This window comes from Chelmon rostratus, chromosome 20 (genome assembly GCF_017976325.1).
Source record: "Chelmon rostratus isolate fCheRos1 chromosome 20, fCheRos1.pri, whole genome shotgun sequence".
NCBI classification, from domain to species: Eukaryota; Metazoa; Chordata; class Actinopteri; order Chaetodontiformes; family Chaetodontidae; genus Chelmon; species Chelmon rostratus.
Genome location: NC_055677.1, coordinates 20,540,292 through 20,568,251, shown reverse-complemented (window position 1 = coordinate 20,568,251; position 27,960 = coordinate 20,540,292). Strand labels below are relative to the sequence as shown.

The 27,960-nt window shown below is 42.2% G+C and overlaps 2 protein-coding genes across 3 annotated transcripts; one reads left to right on the top strand and one right to left on the bottom strand.

The window, feature by feature from the left end:
* Positions 1–7,506: 7,506 nt before the first annotated feature.
* Positions 7,507–14,915, bottom strand: map3k8 (mitogen-activated protein kinase kinase kinase 8). 2 transcript variants are annotated; one of them, XM_041961453.1, is made up of 8 exons: positions 14,822–14,915; positions 13,902–14,270; positions 13,574–13,744; positions 12,093–12,354; positions 11,183–11,289; positions 10,104–10,256; positions 8,416–8,662; positions 7,507–8,321 (listed from the first exon to the last, which is right to left on the bottom strand). In XM_041961453.1, the coding sequence occupies exons 2-8, from the start codon at positions 14,241–14,243 to the stop codon at positions 8,197–8,199; spliced, it is 1,407 nt and encodes a 468-aa protein (XP_041817387.1). In that variant the 5' UTR covers positions 14,244–14,270; positions 14,822–14,915; the 3' UTR covers positions 7,507–8,196. The 2 variants fall into 2 exon arrangements, with proteins under 2 accessions (XP_041817387.1, XP_041817386.1); XM_041961452.1 differs by having other exon boundaries at positions 14,826–14,914.
* A 465-nt stretch (positions 14,916–15,380) lies between these two features.
* Positions 15,381–27,747, top strand: LOC121624294 (mitochondrial poly(A) polymerase). The gene is made up of 9 exons (XM_041961948.1): positions 15,381–15,406; positions 15,907–16,006; positions 16,195–16,428; positions 16,582–16,806; positions 17,992–18,203; positions 19,749–19,975; positions 21,920–22,012; positions 22,113–22,186; positions 24,876–27,747. Exons 1-9 carry the CDS (start codon positions 15,381–15,383, stop codon positions 25,194–25,196), a joined length of 1,512 nt encoding a protein of 503 aa, XP_041817882.1. The 3' UTR covers positions 25,197–27,747.
* Positions 27,748–27,960: the final 213 nt, after the last annotated feature.

Sequence of the window (27,960 nt, the reverse complement as noted above, 5' to 3'; positions counted from 1 at the left end):
AAATGACATCTGGCTCTGGCTCCCTGGGTCAAATGGAAAGAGCAAATGTTGCTAATGTGCTAATAATAACAATAGAAAGAACGAGAACAAGGTGCAAATAAGCAACAACGGAGCAAAAAAAAAAAAAAACACTGTAAGAGTTTAAGTGACCTTTTCCCTGCAGTAGTGGGTCTGAATGTTTATAATCAGAGAAGAGCAAATAAGAACAAACAGAGCAAAAAATTTACAACTCTAAAAGTTTAAAGTGACTTTTGCCCTGCAGTCGTGGATTTGGATGTTTATAATCAGCGAAAAATTTAGGTTATTGCACATAATAGCTATACATTGAAGCTGTACAGTCTGACAGCAGTGGGAATGAATGACCTGCGGTAGCGCTCCTTCCTGCACCGAGGGTGTCTCAGTCGGGCACTGACAGTCTGGTACAGTGTCCAGTGGGCAGCCCAGGACAGAGCTGGCCCTCCTGACCAGCTTGTTCAGTCTCTTCCTGTCCTGCTCTGTGCTGCCCAAGGCCCAGCAGAAGACAGCGTAAAGGATAGCAGAGGCGACCACAGAGTCAGAGAAAGTCCTGAGCAGTGGTCTGCACACTGAGGGCCTTAGGAGGTGGTCCCTTTTGTACAGGGCGTTGGTGTTGTGGGACCAGTCCAGTTTATTACTGAGGTGAACACCCAGGTACTTGAAACTGTCCACTGTCTCAATGTCCTCCCCCTGGATGTTCACTGGTGAGTGTGGTAGTGTCCTTCCTCTGAAGTCAACCACCAACTCCTTTGTTTTACTGGTGTTCAAGCACAGGTGGTTGCGCTCACACCAGTCCACAAAGTCCATAATGACTGACCAGTACTCCAGCTCGTTCCCCTCTGGCACACAGCCCATGATGGCGGAGTCATCAGAGACCTTCTGAAGATGGCAGCTGTCTGTGTTGTAGGTGAAGTCCGAGGTGTAGATGGTGAAGAGGAAAGGTGAGAGGACGGTGCCCTGGGATGCAACCATGCTGCAGACTACCACCTCTGACTCACAGCTGCGCAGTCGCATGTACTGTGGACGGTCAGTGAGTTGGTCGATGGCCCAGGCAGGAAGATGTCCATCCACTGCAGCGTCCTCCAGCTTCCCCCTCAGCAGTGCTGGTCTTATGGTGTTGAAAGCACTGAAAAAGTCAAAGAACATAACTCTTACAGAGCAACCAGCGGTCTCCAGATGGGTGATGGGATGGAGGTGTAAGCGTCGTTCACATTTGCATACAGCACCTGAAACTGAAAACGGGCTGGACTCTCCTCTCGGTTGCTTGTCAACTTCTACAGGGCCACAATTGAAAGCATCCTCTGCCTCAGTGTGACAGTGTGGTATGGCAGCTGCAGGGCACAGGAGAGGAAACAACTGGCACGGGTGGTTAAAACTGCACAGGGCATCGCAGGCTGCCCCCTTCCTGACCTAGACTCTATATATGAAGGCCGGGTCAGGAAGAGGGCGAGATCCACCGCCACGGACCCCAGCCATCCGGGCCACAGACTGTTTGTACCGCTACCATCAGGAAAGCGGTACAGGAACATCCGCACCACCACTAACAGACTGAGGGACAGCTTCTTCCCCAGAGCTGTCAGAGCTATCACCCCCAGCAGCCCCTCACTGGAGTGAGAGACTGTGAGAACTGTGAACCACTGCACACGGCACTTTACACCTACACCTCCACCTCCACCTGCACCTTCTGTGTACTTTTAAGTACACACATACACTTAACTAAATTATAGACATTTTAGTATATTGGCACATTTCATTTTCATTGGTATATTTTATTGTCCACTGGTATATTTTATTCTGTCGGTACATTTCACTGTGTATTTTTTATTCTGCTTGTATATTTTATTCTGTTTGCACATTTCACTTCCATATTTTATTGTTTATTGTTTAGTATATTTTATTGCCTTAGTATATTTTCATTCTGTTATATTTTTAATTGCTTTTACGAATATTTTTACTGCATGTTTATTTAATTTTATTGTAGTTACCTTAATTTTTATTCGTTCTAATCTTCTTATCTTTCTTACTATCTGTTCCTAACATGGTGGTTGCAATGAAAATTTCATTGACATGCTCAATGACAATAAAGACTCTTGAATCTTGAATCTTGAATCAAATGCTTCATACGAAAAAGACAGAATGAACATAAAAACAGGGATAGAAAATTAATATAAAGCAAGATGGAGAATAATATCCACTTGATAAAAATAGTAAAAACAAAAAAAATATTGATAAAAATAGAATGAAGACAATGCATAACATAAGATGGAAAGTAAAACCACTGAATAGCAGTAAGGAAGCAAAGTTAAAAATAGAGTAGATAGATACTTTATTCATCTCCAAAGATATATATATTCATTGAATATATAAAATAAAATAAGTCATAGCTAGCTAGAGGCTAAATTGAAGGGATAAGTTTTTAGCTTTCTTTCTTATAAATATTGGCTTCCCTTATATGTATAGCTCATCATTCAGCTGTTTCAGAGATTTTCTTTCAGCTGTTGCTGAGAACCTTCAATCAACCAGCGGCAGATGAGCGCAGTGTTCTTGAAGCAAATAGTGAAGAAGGGAGTTAGCAATGTAGCTTGGTACTCGTCCATTAAGGGCTTTGTATACAAGGAGGAGGACCTTCAATTCAAATCAATTCTGAATATTACAGGAAGCCAGTGCAGAGCAGCTAAAAAACTGGACTAATGTGCTCTCTGCTCTTGGTTCTTGTTAATAGCCAAGTTGCAGAGTCCTGAATAAGTTTAAGTCTCTCTCTGAAGTATTAAAGTCAGCTTCAAATAAAGGTGTGAATCAGTTTTTCAGCATCTGTTTGATTTATAAATAGTGTGTTTTAGCTTCCAAGGTGGAAAAATGACGTTTTCATCACATTTTTTATTTGGGACTTGAATCTTAGATCTGAATCAAGGAGATTACTCATCCATTATTTATTGCCAAACGACAGTTAGTAATGGAGTGTATACAGCATCATTTGGTGTGTCCAGGTATGTGTCCTCTGCATAACTATGCATAAACTGTGCTCTGTCTTAAACCAGTTGAACCCACAGTCAGAAAGACCAACCAACTTTTCAAGACAATTGATTAAGATATCATCGTCAGCCATATCAAACTTTGCACTTAGGTCTAAGAGAACAAGACTCGAGACCTTATTTTTATCAGAATTTAGTCTGAGGTCACTGATTATTTTAGTCAGAGCAGTTTCGGTGCTGCGGTCTGTCATAGGGCCTGACTCAAACACCTGCTGTAGGTACAGGGTTAGCATTTGACGTGGACGAGTTAGACTCAATGACAGTCTTGTAGAGCTCAGTTAGTGTAATACGGGTGAATATTCCGATGGCTACATCTTTTTTACATGGTTTGCTGAGGTTGTCTGTGTTCACATCAGCAGCAATGCTGGCCCTAATTCAGCTTATTTTATTGTTAAAGAACAGTGCAAGTTCTTCACTACTTGGTGTCGAGAACTGTGGACAGGTGGGGGCATTCTCTATAATAATCTTGGAAAGTAATTCTTTCTTGCCAAATGTATTGCTTTGTTATAGATGGTCATGCTTCATTGTATAAATTACAGTGAACTGTGACCCCAGTTTTTCTCCCTTTTCTTTCAGCTGCACGACAGACTCTCTTAATCTCATATCTGACTGTCGACCTCTTTTTGACCTCCCATCCTATATATATATATATATATATATATATATATATATATATATATATATATATATATATATATATATATATATATATACATGCTGAGAGGTAATGCCGTCTGGTCTGGGCTCTGGTGGATGGGGGAGGGAACGGGGGTAGCATCAAACCTGTTAAAGAACAGGTTCAGCTCATTTGCCCATTCCCGGTCTCCAGATTCTGGGCCCCTGCCATTGTCACTGCTGTGGCCTGAGATGGTTTTTTGGCCCCTCCAAACCTCTCTGGCGTTGTTCTCCTGCAGGTGGCTCCTCCAGTTTCCTCCTATAGCTCTCCTTGCCTTTCCTGATCTCTCTTTTCAGCTCCCTCTGCACCCTCTTCAACTCAGTTCTATCCCCAGACTTAAAAACCCTTTTCTTCTCATTCAGTAGGGTTTTCAGTTCAGGGGACACCCAGGGTTTGTTATTTAGGAATCACCGTACCTTCTGGTCGGCACGGTGTTGTCCACACAAAAGTTAATGTAGTCCGAGATGCATGTTGTCAAACTGTCAATGTCTTGCCCGTGAGGACTGCACAACACTTCCCAGTCAGTGGTGTCAAAACAGTCCCTCAGTGCCATACTGGACTCATCTGACCATGTCTTCACATACCTAATGGTTGGCTGTTGTTTACTCACCAAAGGTATGTAAGTAGGTTGCAGATGAACCAGGTTGTGACCACATCTGCCCAGTGGGGCGAGGGGTGAAGAGCTGTAAGCATCCTTGGTGTTTGCATACAGTAAATCCAGTGTTTTTTTTGTCTCTGGTGTGGCATTTGACACACTGGGTGAAGGTAGGGAGAGTTGAGGACAGGGAAGCATGAATGAAATCTCCAGAGATGAGGAGGAAGGCCTGGGGGTGCGATGTCTGCAGCTGTGAGACCACAGTATGTAGGGGCTCGCATGCTGCTGCCACGTTGGCCGAGGAAGGGATGTACAGTTATTGTCTCCCTCGGCAGGTTATATGGCCGGCTAACAGCTAACAGCTCTGTCTGCTGTACAGCGCTGCTCCTTTATACTAATGTGCGCTGGATTACACCATCTCTTGTTCACAAACATTGCTATGCCTCCACCCTTGCTCTTACCGTACTCCATCGCTTGCCTGTCCGCTCTCAGCAGATGAAAATAATCCAAAGCAACATGCGTGTCCGGCGTGAGTTCGTTCAGCCACATCTCTGTGAAGCACATGACACTACACTCCTGATACTCCTGCTGCAGTCTGGCCGTTAGCTCTTCCATCTTATTCGGGAGAGCTCTTACATTCCCCATAACAAGAGACGGTATGGATGGTTTATACCGGCTGCTGTAACAGGCTGCCACTCGTGCGGCACCATCATGTAGTAAATGGAAACACACTTCCTGTGGGAAATATAATTAAAGATCATGTACAATGCTTTAGTGTTTGTGGGGATCCACAGTTTCCCCTCCTTTTTTCCCCGTGTGTCTTGTGTTTTCCCTCTCCCTATCTGTATGGTGTGAGTGTGTTTCACCAGCAGGGTGTGGCTGACAGGTTGGACTCAGCCTCCTCCTCCTCTGAGCGCAGCTGCACTCAATCATGCAATCGAGACTCACCTGCTGCCACAGTATATAAGCACGGGCTTGCCTCTACCAGTTTAGCCACGTGGTAATGACTCAGACCTCAGCTGAGATACCGTAATGCTTTTTTTAAATCTCTGTCCTTGCCTGCCTTCCTGACTTTTTCTTTGTGTGTGTGCTCAGGTGCCTTGCCCTTACTTCCTGTCCATGCCCTGTCTGTGTCTTTGGAAAAGGATTGGGTCTACACTCGGCTGGCCTACTCCTCCTCAATTCTCCTCAATGTTCCTCCTTCAATCAAAACCTGTGCTGTAGGCATTTACAGAAGGACTTCCATTAAAGTCTGATTAAAATGTACCTGCATTTTGTCTGCTCAGCAGCAACACAGTGGATAAATTGTGTGTTTTTCACACTCACAAGAGAATTGTATCTACTATTACCAGCAGATGGTAGTATTTGTTTTTTTTTTTCCATTCATTGGCAAACCCATTGAATATCATTGTAAATGCTGCCACTATCAGGTCAGACTCTAAGGCAAACCCCACAGCAGGACTTGACGCTGCCTCACATGTGATACTTATGGAAAGAGGAAGAGTGGGCCTGTGCTACAGATAGAGGAAAAACACACATTTCAACCACTTGAGTTTCCCTGAGGCAAAATGTAGATTCTGCCAATGACTAAATATGAACAATCAAAAGTAATGTCATGAAGGGCTTTGCTAAAACTTGATTCAAGCCTGTATGTGATCTACCTGGGGAATCCAGGCCCACATGAAGCAGCTTCCAGTGAAGTGTTACACTGGGGTTTTTTCACCATTTTGTTGCTCTTTCCTGCTGACATTCTGCAGAATGTGTAGCAGGGACACTATCAGTTGTACAGTTGTGCTTCATGTGGGGTAAATAGGTGCTCACTAGGTATCGCCATGAAAGTCCTGTAGCAGCTAAACATACAAAGAAAAGTCCCTATGCCTGATGTGAAATCTCTGCAAGGAAGACGTGTTCAGATGCTACAGTAAAAATACTGATGCAACAATGTAAAATTCTAGATTGTAAATATATAACACAAGTAAAAAAAAAAAAAAAAACTCATGATGCATTATGCTTTCCCAATGTCTATTGTAGAATTATTTATACTGATTCATTCTGACTATTATAAAGTTTTGGGCAACTTAACTTTCTAAAGTCTTTTGTCCTAAAAGCCTTGTTGTCATAGAAATATCTAAACCTTTAAATGAAAATCATCATTCAAATGTGATGGAAAAGCTGAATATAAAATTCTTGAAACAAGATGATTTGCAATGAAAACAGGGTGAAATATTCCTACTACATACTTTTTGTTTCACTTTTTATGAGAAAATCTAAAGCTAAAATACATGACAGACAGTTTTTGAGTTGTTGAGGCAATGTACTTAGCTACTTTCCCACCACTGGCAACGGACTGGGAATTCAAAAGAGAAGTGAAAGTAAAACATTTCACTGGTTTGGTTTACATTTGCGTTTTGACTATCTCTGCATATGTTGGATTGATTGCCAGTTTGTCCAGTATTTTAGTTTATGACCAAATATTTGCAAAACTAATGACATCCCCATCAGCCTCAGCTGTACTTTGTTTCTAGAGGTAATTAGCAAATGTTAGCAAATGTTAGCATGCTAACATAATAAACTAACATGGTGAACATTACATGTTAAACTGACTTCTATAAACATGTTATCAACAGTTCAGCTGTTCTTTAGTACCTCACAGAGCAAATATCTATGGCTGTCGACTGTTGTTCTAAAATAGTCTGATATGATGAGATGTACGTGGTCCCATGACAGAGTCCACATGGGTGCAGTCAGTAGTTCACTTGCTCACTTAGTGGGCTGGGTCTAAAGTGTCTTCATTTACTTAAACAGTCAAGATAGAGAGAGGGGAATTCAAGTGTTCCCCCACCCACTCTTCGGAACATACACCCTTACTAATGAGCAAAACTCATTCTATCCTTCCAATTAAAGCTAATCAGTGATCACTGTCATTTCTTTATCAAATACCAAATCTTTGCACACAGTTTTACAGCTGGAAATTATGAGATGATTCCATCAAAAGCCTACTTCTGTTCTGTAGTCAGGACCTTGCGTTGGAAAAAGAAAGTAATCAACAGACTGAATGTGATACATACTGACAAAATGAGTGTTTAAATTTCACAGGAGTCTCTCCTGGTTGTGAAGTGGGAAATCCCATATGAATACTCGTTAAATAACTAAATACTTTAAGTAATTGTGAAAAATCACAAACAGTATGGGGCTTTCATTTTATTGCAGTTATTGCATAATGACTGACACATTTTCAAACTCTGGGCAGTTTCTATGCTTAATACCAAAGAAAACAGAAGTAACAGAATTGTTAAAAGTAAAAAGCACAGCAGGCCTCATCTCACAGGATGTACAAAACATAAATCAGGTATCACATGCATTCCATAGAAGCATCATTTGCATTGCATCATGATGCTATTAGTATTCCACAGGAATTAACAAGAGGCAGTCCATACAGAACTACGTATTATTCATGTTTGCATGGTGCACACATAGTTTAACGGATAGCTTACATAATTTTATTGATAAAATAACTTATTAGACATTGTTTCATGAAAAAATAAACAGCATACATTTGATTACTGGGTTAACTACCACACTGAAATACTGCATGTACAAGAACCCCAATGGAAGCGCTGAAACATTATACCAAAGGCTAACAGTTCATTCTCATTGATACACAAGGCATCTCTTCCAACCACTGTCCTGCAGCGTTAACTTGAGTCTTGTAAACAGTTGCAGTTCATCGATGAGCCATGTCGCCTGCAGCTGTCCACCTGTTTGAACTACTAGTCCTTCAACCGCAAAGAGTGAGCCATACTTTGAAGCTAAAAAGTAAATCATGAGTCGACTTCAACTTAAGATCAGCCAAGCAACTGATGAGCTGTGGTCCAGTGCTAGCCATATTCTGAAGTAGGGGGGCCTGTCACCAGTTTACAGTAACCTGACAAGGCCCCCAAGTCAATGTACAAGGAGCCCTTTCTCCTTGTGTGGCCAGAGTCCTCAGAGTACAGAGAAGATTCTGCAGAAAAGAGACAGGAGTTCATGTTTAAAGAGGGAAAGTGTCTTCCTTTTAATTACTGGAACCAAATTGAAGTCAACAGCTAAGTCCTTACCCTGTGTGGCGTCGTGGTGCTGGTTCTGCTGCCGTAGCATGGTGTGGGTGACCTCCTCCAGGGCTGAGTCAAGGCTCCAGCAGCGTGGCTGATCCTCCTTGGGCGGGTTGATGGCCTCATCCTTGAGCAGCTCGGACGCCGTGCTGCGCAGAGCAGGATTCCTCTCCAGGGCGCGCTCCAGGAAGGAGCGCATGGCCAGACTGCAGTCCTCCGCTATGTCCTCCAGAGGTGGGGCCTGTTTGTGGATCTGTTTGGAGAGAGATAAGGCAAAATTGGACAACTGCAGCATGAGAGAAAGAGAAACAAAAGTTACAAAGACAGTCAAGGCTTTCAAAAAACAGAAACAACAGGCCATGTAGCACTTCACCAGCAGCTATGACCCAGTTTTCTTTGTTGCTATTGCTATTGTTGCTGTTCTCATTATTGCTCTATTTTGTGTCCAGCCCTTTGAGACAAACTATGTGATATTGTCCTATAATAAACTCATACTTGGCTTCACTTGAGTATCAGTGTGAGCAGGAGCTTGTAAAGCAAGTTTGGCTGTGGTAAAAAGGAACAAGGAAAACTTGCAAAGATCAGCCTGTTGAAGTGACTTAACCAAGCGACATCACTTCTCCATGACAGCAGTTTCACGAGGAAGTGAGTAATTGTCTAAATCAAAAGAGCTGATAATCATTTCAAAAACAGAGACAGGACTTCTTGAAAGTAAGGCAGCCATGTCATGGAAAATTGAAAAAGACAGAAGTAGAGACTGACGAATTGGGCCATGGTGCACACGTTGCAGTCAGTCACATGTTTTTTTACGTCATTATAATCTTGGCTGTGGAGAGCCCGATCAAGGTCATGGAAAAGTGTGTCACTTCTTCAAATGCAGCAAGATACAAGATACTATCTATCTCACAGTATGCAAGTGACATATGCTGGTGGCTCTGTGTGAGTGAATCGCAAAATGCTAAGAGACTGAACTGTGAGATGGATTTAGATTTAGCTGTTGTGGTCAAATAAATGTAATAACTGGGCAGATGGAGGTCAGAAAAAATTGGGAAAAAATGGCAACCACTGTTGCCAATGTTTTCAAAGATAAACCGTTTTTTACTTCAAAGCACAGTATTACAGTTTTACTAGTGCGTCCTTTCATACTTCTAGTTATTAGATGAGCGATGAATAGGTCCTCTATTGCTCGTGTGTTATCATTAAATGCAGTCCTTCAGTTTAGCTTGCTCACATGTTTAACAGGTAATAAACTGGCTTTTGAACACTTTAGGCCAGTGGAAACATGTGGTTAACACAACACACCTGTAGCCTAATTATATATCCAGCAGACACAGATCAACATTAGCATTCACTGGAAACCATATTTGTTTCCACTTGATGAATGTAGCTTCTATATCACTCGACTCTAGTTGTTAAAGTTATTTCATTATAATAACAATAATAATAAGTATTATATAATCATACTTTTTATTATTATTATGTAATTGATTGATTGATTTTATAATTGTCAAAGTTACTAAATTGCATGATAATCCATCAAGCAGACATTTCTCTTAGAACCACAATTCAACCTGTGGGTCAGGGAATCAACAAAGTCTTAAGGATTTGTCCTCAGAGGACAATGACTGTCTGCAGGAACTGTCAAGTGGTGGACCACCCGACCAACATATTGCTGAAAAATGTGCAGTACTTACAATGTAGAGGTAAGATGGGTAGGCAGTGCGCGGGTATCTCCGGACCCATGGAGCGCTACCAGTCTGCATGTGAATGATGGTGGTGCCCAGGCTGTAGATGTCTGCCTTAGTATTATGTCCTCGACACAGAACCAGCTCTGGACTCATATACATCTAAATGAAAGAAGAGTCACATGGCATGAATTTGTAGGTATAATGGGGCTGCAGAGGATGATGGCAGGACAGAGCGGTTGTTGTTTTTTTGTTTCTTATTAAATTAATGGACAACAAATAGGAAGCAACCTCTTTCAGTAAATGTTTTTTTCTGTTTCAACAAACAAGCTAACCTTTAGACCTACACTGAGTTTGTGAAGTTAAGAGCAGTGCAGAAGTGGGTTGTCCTTTGCAGTGTGAAAAGTAAACACCACCACAGCTCATCTCCTTCTCTGCTGGAAATTCCACACTGCTCTCCCATGTTAGTATAAGCCTGAGCAGCCCAGTGTGTGTGCTAGCTCTGTCACTCTTATTACTGCTGAGTGTCTGCCCTGGGACTTTCCACAAGCCAAGCCATGAGAGGCCCAGGGTGCACGCTCTGGACCTACACAGACTGACACATTAACAGTCAAAACATGGAAAAGCTAGGCAGACACATGACAGGAGAAAAGGCTTATGAGAAATCTCCCACATTAATCCTAAAATTTCCCAAGAGCTGATTACATCCGCACTGAGAACCCTAAGCATAAGTAGACTGTTATTAGCATCAGTGAGGTCAATGGGGACAGCGACTGCTCTGCAATAACACCTGCCAATCACTGACTTTCTGCAGTCATTTTGAAGACAGCAATGACGAGTGCTGACAAGAGTAAAACTCATTTCTTTCAATCCCCGGGGAAGTCAAGCCTGAGTCATGAGTCAATAACAATGGTGCCTTTTCTAGTAAAAACACACTCGAGATCAGAGATAAAAAAAAAACAAACAAACAAGTATTGATTGGACTAAGCAATTACAAAATGCAGAGCATGTGTCGGGTTCATGCATTTATCATTGACTTGCAGTTACAGCCTGTGAAATACAATCAGATCTCAGATCAGATTTCTTACCTCTGTTCCTCTCAGGTCTCTGGGAATGTACATGTCCTCTGTCATCTGCACCGTCAGGCCAAAGTCCACCAGCACTGCCTTGTTTGACATCAGGACAATGTTACTAGCTAAAGGAAACAGAAAATAACAGTTATAATTCACAGTGTGCAGTACTTCTAGTGCTTATGCTTTGCAGGTTGGCATTTGATGTAATATTTAGTGACTTTTTCAAAGATACTGAACTGACTTTACATTGATTTCAACTGGGAAAAGGCCTTTGAAGCCTCCCAAGAAGAAGTCAAGCATGTCTCAAGCTTTTAGCAAAGGAACTTGACAGGTAATTTGAGGACAAGCCTTTCATGAAAAGTCTCATCATTGCACTTAAAAACCACACAGAGGTTTTAATTACATATTTTGATTGCAGGCAGGAAACACTGAGAACCACAGCAACGTGTCAGAGGGCCAGACGGGCCATTGTCGTAAGTCACTCGCCTCTCTGGACCCTACATTTAACCCCAAGAGCGCATGAGAAGAAGGCTGGAATTTCCAGGCACCAAGCAGCCTTCAGGCCATGAGGCTGACAGAGAATGCTTTGATCCCAGCAGCGCCACTGTGGTCCAACCTACAAGCAGCGACCTCGCATCAAACTGCAGCCACGCCCCACCCACTGTAACTAGCATGTCTTCTTCTCATCTAAGTCATTAGCTACCACATTTTTGGTCATTGTGACCCAAGTACCTTTGAATACCTCCTTGAAACATGTTCGTCAAACCAAGCGTATAAGATAGGATTGTGGCTGTCTGGACTGATTCACCTCTTTCCTTCTCAGCACTTAAGACCCTTTCTAGAATTATCCATGAGACGTATCCGTCTGTGGTTTGTCTCTGATGTAAAAACAGTAAATACATCACTTCCTGGCCCACTATCTTACGTTTGATGTCGTGGTGGATGACGTTGTGCGAGTGCAGGTACTCCAGGCCCCGCAGGACCTGCTGGGTCACCCATATGATTTCGAACTCCCTCATGGGCCCACAGCTGTCCAGCTTCTCCAGGACGGAACCGCCCTCTCCGGCCTCCATGAACAGGTGGACACTCTGGTCGTAAAGCAGAGCACCGTAGAGCTCAGCAATGTTATCATGGTGGAACCGGGCTTGGAATTCCACGTCGGCTGCTTTAAAGTGCTCCATGGGGATCTGTGAGGATGATGATGAGATGTAAACAAATGCATTGTCGAACTAGCAGAATAATGGTATTGGCTTGTGATGACACAGCCAGGCTAGCTCCTGAAGGTAAAAAAACACATCTTAGCGCCTACCTGTCGGTCCATATTTACCATAAAGACGTGAGAGTGGTATCGATAAAGCTAGAGCCAGGAGACACGAGTCTTATCTTAGGTAATCTTAGTCTAAAGACTGGGAGCAGGGGGAAATTGCTTGTCTGACTCTGTCCAAACGTAACCGAAAAATCTGCCAACCTGCACCTCTAAAGCTCACCAATTAACACATCAACTAATTTCTAATTTGTTGCATCTGTACACAAGCAAAAATGTAAAAACAGTAATTTGTGGGTTTTAGGGGTTGCAGGTAGGCACATTTCCTTTAACCTTTGGACAAAGCCAGGCTCACTGTCTCCCCCCTGCTTCCAGTCTTAATGCTAAACTAAGCTAATTGCTGGGCGAGAGAGAGAGAGAGAGACGTCTTCTTATCTAACTCTGGACATGAAAATGAACAAAATTTCCAAAATGCTGAACTTTTCCTTAAAAGCATGTTTATTACATGATGGACTAGTTTCTGAGGGATGATTAGCTGAAGGCACTGGACTTTAGGCTGTCTGCTGACTTGTAGGAAATTTATTGTTAGTCAGATACCAAGCACATAAACTCTTGCCAGTAAGCCTTCTCTGTGTTCTGGTAACAGTGTGTACTATACACTGTGTCAACATACCACTCCGGTGAGAACACCAGACTAGGAAGGAAACACAGTGTTTGTAAGAAAGATAAACACACTGTTCATCCTCTGCAGGTGAAGAAGCCAGTATCAGATAGATGAGAAAAGAACAGAATGCTTCCTGAAAAATGTACCAGGAACATGCCTATATATTGATTTTATTATGGGATTAACAAACAGGCAGATGAGCTGTGGGAAGTTGAATTTCCATTCTTGCATTAAGCTTGGCCTGTTTTGTAAGTTTGACCTTGTTCTTCTTTTATGATAACTGTTCCTGTTCTCCTTCACCTCAATAGAAAACAATGCAAATGCCACGCTGGCATTAACATTCATTGTACAACTAGAAACACAGGAGCAGTCTGTGTGCGAACAACTAGTACTTGGCAGGTGAAGTATTTGGCACATAGGACAAGAGTTTTGAGAAATGAGCACAAGCTGGATTCCAGTCATTGCTCAGCAGACTCACCAGTTTGCAAGCCATTCTCTTCCTAGTGGCGGTGTCCTGGGCCAAGTGGACTTTCCCAAATGAGCCTTTAGGCACGAGGCCAGGGCCAGGATTCTTGTAGGTCAATTTCCATGGAAACAGGAGCACGTCCATGTTGATCTTGTAGCGGCCTTTTTTTGCAACCATGTACTTCTGCAAACCAAGGTCAGTAAAAAATAAATAAATAAGAAAAAAAAACATTTCCAATATTAATATGTTTTTCTTGTCTGATCAAATCCAAATGTGAACGCAGTTAAAGACTCATTTCATGCACACAAACATTCAGTCTTGTCATGGAGACGCTTCTCACCTTGTTCAGCAGGACTCCCATCTCCTCAGGCAGGCGCTCCAGGGCTGCTGCCTGCATGCTGGAGAGCAGGTTGACAAAGGCCAGGAGGTCCGTCACCGTCCCGTACCGAACACCACCAACCCCATCAACACAGTCCTTCTGGTGACTCCCCGAGTCCTCAGCCTCCTCGTTCTCATCCATCTCCTCATGGGAGAGCCCTTCTTCTTCAAATGACAGGCCTCCTTCCTCCTCCTCCTCCTCCACTTCTTCAAGCTGATACAGAGTCTCCGTAGCGTTGATGATGTCCTCTATATTCATGTGAGCCAGCAGCAGTTCTACTCCATTATCATATTTGTAATCCATCTTGATGCTTGACTTGTGTTGCTCGCTCTAAAATGAAACACCAGGAGGTCAGTTTATGGATATTTTTCTGTTCAGTTCAGACTTGCAAGAGATGCTGTCAGTGATCAGCTAGTGAATAAGAGTTAGTCTGGTGCGCCGGATATACAGACACTGCACTCAAGCACTGAAGCTTTGGTTCAGCTGAATGGACGCACACTGGGGAGGGGCTTTAAGAACTGTTTTCTAAGCATATGAAGGGGGTTTCACAATGAAGCTGGGAAGCCCCTAAGAAAGCTTGGACCTTATTTTACATCTCTAAAACACCACCTGCTGATCATGTAGTAAATAATTACCAAAGCTCGTTAATAGTCAGGGGCAGTGAACCGAAATCCAGCTCATACACATATATTCATACTCCATTCACACATCATCATGCACGTTTTTTTTTGTTTGTTTGTTTTTTTAGGCAGAGTGACAATCAGCCTCTAAAATATTTAGCTGCTGTTTTTGATTTCAGCGGAATATTCGGTTCACTTTTGAGGCAAATGAGATATAGCCTAGTAAAAAACAAAACAAAACAAAACAAAAGCATGCCGTACTTGCCATAACCTTGGAGCCAGAAGATGATCAGGGCTTCCGCCTCTCCATCGTGTGTCTGCAGCGTCCAGACGCAGACTGACTGGCTGACTGAGGGTCGGGCGGTGTTTAGAAGGAAGTAAACAGAGGAAGTGCGGTCGATCAGCGCGTGGGTGGCGCAGGCTTTAATGTCAGGTGCCAGCGCTCCGCTCTCTGTAGGTTTCGTTTTCCCTTTCTTCTGTTTTCTCAGACGAAAAACAAATTTCATGTGGCTTGATTGCTGACCTTCCACAGAATCGTTGGGTGTTTTCCTGTGGGAAAACGTGTTTCGTTGCTTATTGTAAAACACTTCAAATAAGTCAATAGAAATAACATATGAGGCACGTTAAGTTCATTACAAATTTTAAGTCCTAATGCAATATGTCAAAATAGGCGAAGGACACAGTAGAAGTAGCTATAACACTCATTATTCACACCATGTGTCGCCCATAATTTGGCACCTCAATGTGTACAGTTTGGTACCTGTCAGTTGCCGTAGTGGTGACCGTGCGCATGCGCCTTTCCGCTTCTCTTTGAGCAGTAATGGCGTCCTCCTTTGCGGTGTGCAGGTTACATATGAGGGGACGGGGCAGCTTGTTGAAGTGCCTACAGAGGGTCGAGACGTTACTTCACAGAAATATTGCAACAAACGTTGTTGCTGCGCAAGGTGAAACGCATCAGAAAGACGAAAGTGGTTAGTATATCGAGTTGTCAAACAAACCAAGTTAGCCTACTTATTAGCCCTGATACTAGCTGTTTCTCGTAGCGATTGTCATCCCGTAGCTATGATCCAAAATGGTTAACTTTTTTTCTTAACAATGAAAAACGTAAGAAATCATTAAGGTCTCGGTAAAATTCGGCATTTTGCTCTTCACCAAGGAGTCCTAGCTCATTAAATCTTCAGTTAGGATTTCATTTTAATAGGTGTGGATGATATATATGCTGAATTGAAGAGTTGCTTCTAAGACTTCTTCTAAGTCTTAGAAGCTTCTAAGACAATAAATGTCTACCTCAAAGTAAAACTGTATTATTGATGAACATTCTGCTTCTTTGTCGTCAGATGAAAAAGATGGACGCAAATCTTTGTGCGCCGTCCAGGCGGAGAGACAAGGACAGGCAGAGAGATCTGTTCTCATCAGCTACCACTCCAACGAGAAAATGCTCCTCAAGTATTTATCAACACATGGAAATGTCAATAAATACTTCTTTTATGAAAGCTATGTACGTGAATGACCAAGCTCCTCTGATGAATAATAACTGTTGTTATCAAACATGTTATAAGAACCATATATAACAGACTTCACTGTCATGCAAGGATTCAGTTGGATGATGAAATTGTGTGTATGTTATTCTCCAGGGCACGCATGTTGTAGTGGAATTTGCCAACCGGGAAAGTGTTGCATCATTACTAGAAGAGGCGGCCATCCCCAGCATCAGCCATGAAGCCGTGGTGCCTTTTAAATCGAGATTGCTGTCACTGAAGAAATTAGGTTCATTGGACTCACCAAACCAGCAGTCAGGCCAACAGTGCAAGCCTCAAACCTCTATTCCCATCAACGAGCTCATAAAGAGGCTGTCCAGAGAGGAAAGTGTAAGTGGTTGGGTTATCACACCCGGATATACAGTTTAGATTGAAGGACTAATCCAGCATCTGAGATTCAGCTTTAAAGACAAGTCCATGTGTGAAAGTCTCATATTCTCAAGGATTGTGTTAACCATGGCCTGTCTCCTCTTTCCCCCTCAGATAGACCAACAGGTAACCTCCCTGACTGAAACCTATCAACTAACAGAGGAGAACAGCCGACTGCGTTTCCTCGTCTGCTCTCTGCTCCAGGACATTGCTGCTGCTTATTTCCCAGAATGCACCATCAAGCCATTTGGCTCATCAGTGAACGGCTTTGGAAAGCTGGGCTGTGACCTGGACATGATTCTGGACCTGGATGGCATCAGTGGGAGAAAAGCAAAAACGGTAATAAAGGGAGTTTGGGGACATCTTTTAGTAGGTGAATTTAGATTAAATGAGGTTGAATTATGAAAAAAGGAAAGCCATAAACTGACTGGTGATGGTTACATTAATATTTCCAGACAGAACATTTTCAGTCTCAGTTTGATAAAATTGACTGATTCAAATGTAATTTTTCATAAAGAACATAAGTGGATGCTTGTCTATCAACAGATAATGAATGACAATATTGTTAAACACGGTTGTAATAGTATAGAATATGTCTTCACAGGAGTTAGTTTTACATATATATATGTTATAATTCCTGCGAAATACTGCATGTTATCGAACATTTAAAAATGTTCATGTAGCTGCATACAATTACATTATAGCTGTATCATGCCCAGCTGAAACAATTAAATTAATTAGTCAGCGTTTTCTCCTGATGGTCAGGTCAGCACCTTGCAATTGATGTGTGAGTGCATGTGTGAATAAAGTGCTATAAAATGGAGCCATGTACCATTTAGTCTGTTAATCTGCAACTATTTTGATAATTTATTAATATTTTTAGTCATATTTTGAACCAAAATGCCAAACGTTGCTTCCATCTTTTCAGTATTGACGATCTTTTCTGTGATTTATGTTACTCTAGATTAAATAGTGTTGTGTATTGGACTGTTGGTCACACCAAGCAAGAACTGAACATTTGGGAAATCTTGACTGAATTTTTCAGTATTTCATGACATTTTACAGACTAAACACATAATTGGGAAAATAATCTGCAGATAAATTTAATGTGAAAATAATAGTCTTATCAATAATAATAATAGTAATCTTCAGTTCATCAGTTGTGCTGTATAATTATTTTGGACTACCAAGGTGGAGCAGTTCATGCAGGGGACCAAGGTTCGAATCCCCGCTGATATGTATGAGCAAGACACTAAATTGCAGTTCAATTTGGTGCTGTTTCCTTACGTAATGAATAGTTTATTCTATGGTGAACAGTAATTTCCAACAGGTATCCCTGATCGATGCTGTTATGTTGTAATGGACGCTGCTTTTTGTCCCATAATGGGAACGTTGAAAACTTTTAAATAGTGCACTGAGACTGAGACTAAGACGGAAACCTAAATAAGTAAACATAGTGCATCAAGTAACAAATAGAGGCTGATTTAGGATCATTAAACATCTTGAAACTGTGTGTGTGTGCAGCCAAAAGGAGGTCTGTCCCTGGAGTACAATCTGAAGAGGGCCAACTCAGAGCGGGCCGTCACCCAGAGCATCCTGTCTGTCATCGGGGAGTGTTTGGACCAGTTTGGGCCTGGGTGTGTTGGAGTGCAGAAGATTCTCAATGCACGATGCCCGCTGCTCCGTTTTGCCCACCAGCCCTCTGGCTTTCAGTGTGACCTCACAGCCAACAACAGGTATTCACACCATGGCCTGCTTCCCATACATGAACAGTGTGAACAGTTATTTGTCATGGCTCTAGTGTCATGTAACCAGAGAGTCATGTCTCGAAATGTCAATTAGGGTTGCTCATAGGCATATTGCTTCACAGGAACTGCTAGTTTTATGTTGCACTAAATATCATTTGGCCACACTGGTGTTGCTAAATCCCCAAACAGAAACCAAACTCTGGTAGGAAATGCTGTGATGATTCAGTTGCATTCTGCCATGGTGAAACTGAGCAGGAGGGCCAAAGAGAGGGCTTGTTTGTGTTTCACTTCTTCCTATCTTATTGTGGTCTGTGCTGATGGTGTAGCACACCTGCTAACGTACAGAAAACCACACTGCAGTTTCTTAGGAAATGGAGTTGAACCACCCACTGTGGGTGGATATGAGGGGGACTTTTCTCAAATTGTGCTCTCTGAGATCTTTGAAGCACAGCACTTTCCTGTGTGTGTGTGTGTGTGTGTGTGTGTGTGTGTGTGTGTGTGTGTGCGCGTGTGTGTGCGTGCGTGTGCGTGTGTGTGTGTGTGTGTGTGTGCGTGCGCGCGCGTACGTGCGCACGTGCGCGTGTCTGTCAAAGTAAAAGAAAACTAACAGCAGCTGAGTGCGACTGAGGCCGTTACTGTGACAAGGTGAAGGCTGCTCTCTAGTGGTGGTTTTGCTGTGGTTTTATTTTCACTGACCCTTCACACTCAACATAATACAGTATTTTTCTTTCTGAACTCAGGAGGTTGTCAAGTGTTGGGGTCAAATGAATGTTCAGAATCAAATTTTCCTTATATTTACATATTCTCAGGTCTCTTTATTTGTTTTATTTATTTTTTTAATCACAGTTCTGTAGCGACAGGGTTAAATACACACTGCAGTCGTATTACAGGCCTACAATGGACAGGTATTTCCATTTATGCACACACTGTAAGTAAATATGTGCACAAATACAGGAACTTAAAAGCCATGATGAACAGAAAAAGACTTGAAGTGATCAAAAACTTTACACTGATGCTTTTCTAGAATTATACATATAATGAAAATATGGAATGCTTACACTATTAGTAAAACCACTTAAAATTTGATCCTCTCACGTAAAGAATTAATATTTAACACAAAAAATGTATAGATCCAATTTCTCATGAAGACCAAGTGGGGACACTGTGCTCAGGCTAAATACCCAAGTGAACATTGTAACATAGCTTGAATCATATCAACAGTTACTGACATCAGGGAATATTAGTAAAAGTTGTACAATATGTGGGATATTAATAATTATCTCCAATTAACTACCTTATTTCCTATTTGATATTTTCATCATAATAGTGGTGGGTGGTGACATGGTCACCAAATTTTTATCCCGTCATTCATAGCAAGCTAAGAATGCAGAAGAAATTGAATATTTCAATATTCACCCAGTGAAGTGAGCTGCCTGGACTTGTGTTGGAAGTCTCCACAATCTCAACACTGAAATAAACAGCCACAACGACGCATTGTCAAAACATAGTAGCAGTTCTGTATGTTCTCCACAGGGTGGCGATTAAGAGCACAGAGCTGCTCTACCTGTATGGAGAGCTGGACCCTCGGGTGCGTTTCCTGGTGTTCACCGTGCGCTGTTGGGCCAGAGCTCACGGCATCACCAGCAGCATCCCCGGGGCCTGGATCACCAACTTCTCCCTCACCGTCATGGTGCTCTTCTTCCTGCAGAAGAGGAGCCCTGCCATTATCCCCACGCTGGACCACCTTAAGAACCTTGCAGGTACCACCCAGCCTCTTACTCACTCTAGAGTGCCTTTGTTTTTTCTGTGATCAACCTTTTCTATACCTTCTATACCTACCTTTCTATATCCTTAAAAGATACACTGTAAAGGTCTGACATGACAAGGCCTCAGTGTCATACAGCAACACATGCATTGCATCTTCCCTGACCACACGACATGCCCCCATTCTTCTAACTCCATTGCCACCATAGTGACATTTACCTACCTCACTCCTTCCCCCATAGCCAATAATGAAAATGATTGGGGTCGAGGATATGTCAATGCAATACTGCAAGTACTGCATACTACCATGGTATAATTTTTATTGATTGATGAATCCGATATAAATTGTCTTAAATAGCCCATTACAATTTCCTAAAGTTCAAAATTAAATTTCCATTGTTTTACCAACAGCCCAAATCCCCCAAATATGGTTCACTATCACATTAGACAAAGAAAAGCAGCAGTTCCTCACATTTTAGAAGCTTGACCAGAGAACGTTTGGCATTTGTACTTAATTTTCTATAGAATGAGTTAGTGATTAAACAACCAATCTAGGGCCAATGATTATTTTCATTGCACATTGATCTCCAGATTATTTTCTCAACAGAGTAATTGCTTGACCTCTAAAATGTCAGAAAATGGTCAAAAATGTGTTAAAGAACTGAAAAAAGAAGAAAAATTTGTTATTGTGATGTCATCAGATGTCTTGTTTTGTCCAACCAGCTAATGGACACTCAGTATTTTGCCACAACAAAGAAAAACTGGGACTAAGCAATGTTGAATATTTTTGCTTGAAAAATAACTTAAATGATTAATCATTAGGACTAATTATTTTATCTGTGCAGTTTATGATCAGGATTTCAGGAGCAGGGGTTCTCACACATTTTTGCCTGTGGGGCCTTAAAACAAAGCAAAATTTACTCGATCTCTTGTTTCATACAGTTTGTGTCGAGCAGTTGTGACCAGTTGACCAGTGACATTTTACCTTGTATTTAAAGGTCAAGTTATCCAATAGTTTCCATAAAAACAAGGATAAAATGAAAGACTGAAACAATAAACACAATTCGCCTTCCTATCCTGTTGTTCCTTTGTGAAGTGCACACTGATTGTACAGGCCTGTCTCAATGCTTCTTTGACCCGTCCATGCCTTTATAAATATAACTGCAACCAACAGCAGCATTTATTGAAATGCAGGCATGACCCAGCTGCCTTGGTACCAACCTACAGTGTGTCCTTCATCACCAGTTTGGAGTGTGCAGTTGTATTACTTTATTCCTACAAACCCAGTGGTTTTTATTTTGGCTCTGTAGATGACATTAGAGCACAACTTACCTTCTTATTACCTTATATACTTCTACAATGAACGTGTCCTGCGATAATATGAACCACAAGCACACTAGTCTGTCTGCAAGTCCACTGCAGCTCCTCCATCTGTGTCTATACTCTCTCTGTCACCTTGGCCGCCTGATAATTGCTTTCCAAAAGCAATCTACCCCCCCTCCCCGTTCCACCTCCTCTTCCTCTGCCCTGTTTAGCACAGACTCTATCTCACAGAGTGCTTACAGGACAATAAAAGGCCCATCACTCTGGGAAGGTCGATGACCCCGCCTCCTCCGGACACACGCGAGCATACGGGCAACTATTTAAACAGTGTGGTAACACACAGACACACACACCACCACCGCTTGGCCTCATTGTGGTGAAGGAGAGTGGTAACACGGACGTTGCTGGAGAAGTAAACCAGCCAAGCGTGGACACGATCCACGCTCTTTTCTTTGACCACCTCCATACACACACATGTACATGCACCTCCTCTCTCTCGCTCTCCCCCTGTGTCTTTCTGTCCCCTCTCCATAAATGCACCGATGCCATCTATCTGTGTCTTGTTTGTGGCCATCATAGGCCTAGTTTACCTTGTACCCCCGCTCTCGTCCCACAAGGTCCCGCAGACAAGAGCGTGATTGAGGGGAACGACTGCACGTTTGTCAGCGACTTCAGCAAGATCCAGCTCCAGAGCAACACAGAAACACTAGGTGAGCACGAGAGCGTAGAATCAGGGCTGCAGGGCTACAATTCAGTTTGATTGATGATTTTTATGTGGGAGCTAACTCGACTTTTCTTGCCTTGTGTCAGAGCAACTGCTGCGTGAATTTTTTGAGTTCTACGCCTCCTTTGCATTCAACAAGATGTCCATAAATATCAGAAAGGTATGTATCAGTATTCAATGCCATAAAGTCCCATAAACAAAGAATTAGCCCAGTGATGACAATTTGTATATATACTACTACTATATTAAATGACAGTGAAAAAACAATATAACATTGTGAGAGTGTTCACCCACAGTGATGACCAGAGAATGCAGAGAATTGTCAGCTGGATCTGCAGCTCCCTTCATCTTTACAGAGCTTTCAAAATGAGTTTCAGCCCATTATTTAGCTGTCCGGCCGCAGCTTTACTGTTTTGATTCACTCTGGCCACTCTCACAGAGTTGTTGTCAGCAGCAAACTGCAGACAGACAGCAGTTCGAGACCAGCTGGTGAACATAGTGGAGGATTAAGCGACTAAAGAGTTAGAAATTTCCCTCAGGGGTTGGTAGAGACTAAAAAAGAGCTAAATGAGAGTGCACATTGCAGTTACATTCATCATTTGACATGTTTCCAAATGAATGATAGTGTTTCCCTGGAACTGTTAGATGTGTAAATAAGTTATGTCAGTGTAGTGTTCCAAAACAGAGATGCACCTTAAATGTGATGGCAATCTTACATGGCTCTGAATTGAATTCCGTCCAATTAGCACAAAGGCTGAAGCAGCACCAGGTTAGATATGCACAGAGAGAAATTAAACACATGTTGTTTTCACCGGTTTAAGAATACTGGAATACATTTATCACTTAACTTTAATCTCTGACTCACACAAAAATGTTGAACAAAACAGGAAACACTGAGCTAATTTTAAGTTGCTGAGGTTTTTTTTCACAGTTAGGGGAAAAAAATGAAAACATCCGTCGCTGATGCAGGCTGCAGGAGGACAGAAACACTCTTCTTACTTCATACCGTAACTTTTGAAATGACCACACCACTTCCTTTTGTACTCCAGGTGCCAAATATCACGCGAGCATTGTGGCTCTTTCAGTTATTGTCTGACTGAATTCATTAGGAACGTTAGAGTAAAAGTCACGTCTGTCTTAATGACAAAAAGCCATCACTTCCACAGACAGACGAAGCCAGCAGTGTCGCACATCCAAAAAGGGCTTTAGTCTCTTTCCTGCCAGCATGGCAGCAGGGCACTGCATGCGGTTGCTGTTTGAAACTATCCTCACAAATAAAGCTGGACCAAGAAATGTCAGTACAGAAATGCCAAAGATTTGTTTGATATAATTTTGAAACAGTGTCAGTGTCATTTTGTTTTTCCACCAGAGAGCACTGTTCATTCTTTAATATAATTCATTTCAGGGATACTGATCAAAAATATTTTAAATGCTGCAAATATTGTAATCGGCTCTACTCACATAACAGTCTGTCCACCCCTGCTACTTGGATGGTTTCTAATCAGGCTGGAAAATCAAACTGTTGCATCACTGAGAAACATAAAGAAAAATCTATTCAGAACAAGCTTCATCACTAAAGGAAACCCTGCTTAGTCTCCTTTCAACTTTTCCCCCCCGCTCCGGAGCTGAGCTCCAGCAGAGAAATCTGTTGGTAATAAAGGCAATGTTTGGTGGATGGCGTCTTCCCACACACGCAGATGACAGCTGTCCTTGTCATATGTGATTGATGCCGGCCCCACGGGGCCCGGCACCCTTGAGCTGGGATCCCAATTAGGAGCTCCATCAGGCTTAGTGTAAACAAATGCATATTTATTCTATTCACACCCATGTTCAGCCTGCTGTTGTCTGTTTGTGCCTGTTTACTACTTTTTAAAGGCACCGAAAGAGCATCCATGGCAGAGTTTTTATAAATAAAATGTAGAGGAAAGATTAAGCCTAAAGGGTCCAAAATGAAAATGTCTTGCTCTGTCTGAAAGGTAATATCAGGGAGTATTCAGTGCTAATTTCTCCTCTCTAGCTGTCCAGGATAGTTATTGAACTTACCTCTAAATATTTGTAGCATTAAATATGCTATTCACTGGCCATTACTTAGCTAATAAAGTAGGTGTGAGGTGTTGATGCTTTGAAGGCACATCATATGAGATGCAGGGACTTTATTAATGCTTGGAGTTTAATGGTTTGATGCCCCTCGGAAAGCGAGACCCTGCAGCCTAATAAATGAGACTAATATCAAATTTGACACAGCAGAAAGAGCCTGCTGGTAGACTGTGGCCGTGACCCATGCCTTACAGGCTTTCACTCGTGGAGCAGCAGCCATAAATCTGCTTTACTGTGCTACAATTCTCCAGGTCGCTCCTGTCCTCTGACTGATAGCTTTATGTTGCCATCTTCTGTCCCTCCCGGCCCTTTGCTGTCAGGCTTTAGGCAGAATACTGCATGCAAAGTACTGAAGAAGGTTCATGACTTCTCTCTGACCCTTATATTGATGGTTCATTTGATGGCCATGACTGGTAGACAGACGTACAGGTCATACCTGCTTCTGATGCTCTCTTTTCATATCAGTCGAGCACATTCCTGTCATTTTTTGTTCCCCTTTTTGGATCATGTGCACTATTGATGACTTAAGTCAAACTGTCTTCCAGAGCCACATCCATGTCTGTCACTCTCCCATCTGCTAGCATGTATAGAGGTGCAAAAGTCCATTATAAGTGCCCCAGATACAGCAGCAGAGCTAAAACCATGACCAACCACATAAGAAGACCATAACATACTGTACATACAGGATGCGCTTACGGCTGCTGCTCAAGAATGTGTTCATCTGCCAGCATTGTACCCTTCCCTCTCTCCAGGGCAAAGAGCAGAACAAGCCAGAGGTAACCCCGCTGCACATCCAGAACCCCTTTGAAACCTCTCTGAACATCAGCAAGAACGTCAACGCCACACAGCTGGACCGCTTCGTGGCTTTGTGTCAGGAGAGCTCCTGGCTGCTCCAGCAGAGTGAAACCAACACACCCAGCCTTCATTCTAAAGGCGGCTCTCCCACACCTTGGGGACTCGCTACCCTCCTCCTACCCTCCCAGGTTGGAGGGATCAAAAGTCGCAAGAAAAGGAGACTGGAGCCGGCCAGCGTGAGGATCAAGAGCTTGCTGGAATCCTTGAAGAAAAGCTAAGACTCTTTGGAAATCAGCTCCATCCTCTTACTATTACTTTAACTCATTCATTGGTGAACACCTTCGGGTGGTCTTGACTGATGCCTCACTGAGGAGGTGAGGGGCAGCCTCTGCACTGGCCTATAGTTCCAAACATGGACACCGGGGGGTGTCACTGAGGCCCGCATGTGCATATGTTTGGAACCTAGAATGAGGGTGTGATTACTGCATTCTTACTGTGGACTCACCTACTCTGTTGTAATTAAAGCCAACACTGGAAACTGATGCAAGTGATGCTCATTTAGGAGCTGGACTGTAGATTCACAGCTTCATGGAATTCAAAATCTGTTCTATCTGGATATTATAATGAACGCTGATAACCAACATCATGTGTTCACACCTCAAACAAAATCATTCTGAATATTTTTTCTATTACTGTTATACATATGGAATAACACATGATTTTTTTGCAAACACTGCTTTTGTTATAATTTCACCTCAAAACTGCCAAAAAGGCTGTAAAAGGGATTCATCAAAAATATGTCAGTTAAATAGTTAAAAGGAGTGTAGAGAGAAATATTGTAAAGAGAAAGTGTTTAATTGATTTCCTTAACTCCAGTAGCTTGATAGAAGAAATGAAAACCTTATTTATTTCCTCTGTCTGTCTCTGACTGGCTCGTTTTATTTTCGAGCTCCTGATGTGTAACATCACACTGGAGCAATTAGAGCAAAGTTAACTTACCTGAAAACACCGCAAGCTGGGCACACTGAGCACCAGCCTTTTCACCTATAGCTGCTGTAGCCAGCTGAAACTAACGTTCATCATAAATCTACACTGGAGCCAGTGAAGCTTATCATTCTGAACTGTTGCTGTATAAATGCTTACACAGTGGCTAAAGCATTTTAGGTGCAAGCTAACAGTGACAAGCCTCTACGCTAATCAGCCACTTGCAGATTCTGTTCCATACTTCTGTCTCCATCACATCATCTTCCATTATCTTTGTGGCACCTGAGCAGGTTTCAGTCAGCCAATAACAAAGACTTGTAGTCTACTAATGCTGTCAGTTTCTGTGCTGCATAAACAAATATGAATAACTTCTGTGGGTACTCCTCGTATGATAAAATTGTTCTCATTTAAGTCCATGTCTCTTCATCACTCCTAACTTTACAAGAATTATCTAAAGCTATAGCGAATTTTGTCATTCTTAGCTTGTGTCCATTATGAATGATTAACATAGCCTGCACTAGTTGGTATAGTTAGGGTTCAAGGCCTAAAGGGGGAAACCCTGTTGTGTTTGTGCTGGTTTCTCATCATCATTATTATTATTATTATGTCTTCTTTTTTTCTGCCTCAATGGCTCAAACTGCTGGAACGAGTTAGGAACAGGAAACTTGGCCCCATACCTGGAAATGATGAACAAGTGCTTTACACAAAATATCAGCTCAGTCAGCCAGACGGTGGCGCTGTAATTGAGGCCCAAAAATTCAAGTTTGGAAAGGCCACGCCCCTCACACCATAAGTCTGATTGACTTAAAATTTGATCCACAAGTCCAGCTCAGCGTGCTCAAAAAAACTCTCTTGGACCATTTCCACTTCTTCAAGAATCTACAGCACCAGAGAACTGAGATACCCATTTCTATCGTTAATGAGCAAGATCGGAAAACATGAGCACCACCAACCAAAAAAGTTTGCGAGGGACAGAGTTTAGCATGAAAACGGCCGTAACTTGTTAATGATTTGTCCAGTCATCACAAATCTTGGTGCATGTCTTCAGGCCGTGATTGGAAATGGGCTTACTCAAGCATTTTCAGCCTGATTCTATTCAAGGAGTGCAGGTTTGTGCACTTCAACACTGGCTTCATTTTTCAGAGTTGGATGTTGACACTTTGGATAACCAAAAGCTCAAGTGCCATATTGATTGGAGAAAGTGGGCGTGGCTGATCAGTTATATGCTCTGAAGTCAAGATGCATTTGAGCCATCCTGATCAGTCTCACTGGAGATATCGTGCTTCCTTAGAGTTTCATTCAGATGTGCTGAAGGGGGGACAAATGGCAAAACTTTGAGTGTGACTGGTCTCACTCCTTTAACAGAACTAAAGTAGCTGAAGTGAGAGCTCACCTCTATAAAGCCCGAAACCTGTTCGCTGCTGCTTGCAACTTTCACTTTGGCCCCCTGAGCTGCTTCCTTCTGTTGAGCGCAAACGGGCTTGAACCCCGAAGCACCACTTGCAGCTGTATTTTTAGGATTAAATTAGCTTAGCTCGGTACAGTAGCTAATTGAAAAGGCTGATTCTCAGTGTGTTCAGCTGTGTTTTCAGGTAAGATAGCTAGCCACAGTCATTCATGGCTCTAGCAGTCTGATGCATGCCTGAGCAGGAGGAAATCTGAAGTGTCTTCTGGAGAAACTAACTTATGTAGCTAAATGATCAAACTTGCCGGAGACATTAAAAGCCAAACAAAATTTAATGAGCTATGAGAGATAAATTGAGTAAAATAATGTCATAATTTTCTCAATTTCAAGGAAAAGTATAATGCTTTATATTTCTTTCTACATTGCATTTTAACTATTTAACCAGTGATAGCCTATTGTTGATGTATTCTCTTATATTTTTATTCATCTGATAAGCTTTAACTGCCTTCTGTTGCTTTTAAGGCTTGATCATATAAAGAAGAGTACAAAGAGCACTCAAACAGCAATTTCTCAAATGTTACATCTGGATTAAAGTTTTGACTTAAGTTTTGACATTCAGTGACATCATGGTGGTAGCATGTGCTAAATTTATT

Coding starts and splice junctions, on each gene's coding strand:
- map3k8 (XM_041961452.1), bottom strand. Junction 12,355..13,573: donor AGAGAATGGCTTGCAAACTG/GTGAGTCTGCTG, acceptor TCATCCTCACAG/ATCCCCATGGAGCACTTTAA. Junction 10,257..11,182: donor GAGACCTGAGAGGAACAGAG/GTAAGAAATCTG, acceptor TCTTTCATTTAG/ATGTATATGAGTCCAGAGCT.
- LOC121624294 (XM_041961948.1), top strand. CDS start 15,381: ATGGCGTCCTCCTTTGCGGTGTGCAG. Junction 16,429..16,581: donor GGCTGTCCAGAGAGGAAAGT/GTAAGTGGTTGG, acceptor TTTCCCCCTCAG/ATAGACCAACAGGTAACCTC. Junction 18,204..19,748: donor GACCTCACAGCCAACAACAG/GTATTCACACCA, acceptor TGTTCTCCACAG/GGTGGCGATTAAGAGCACAG.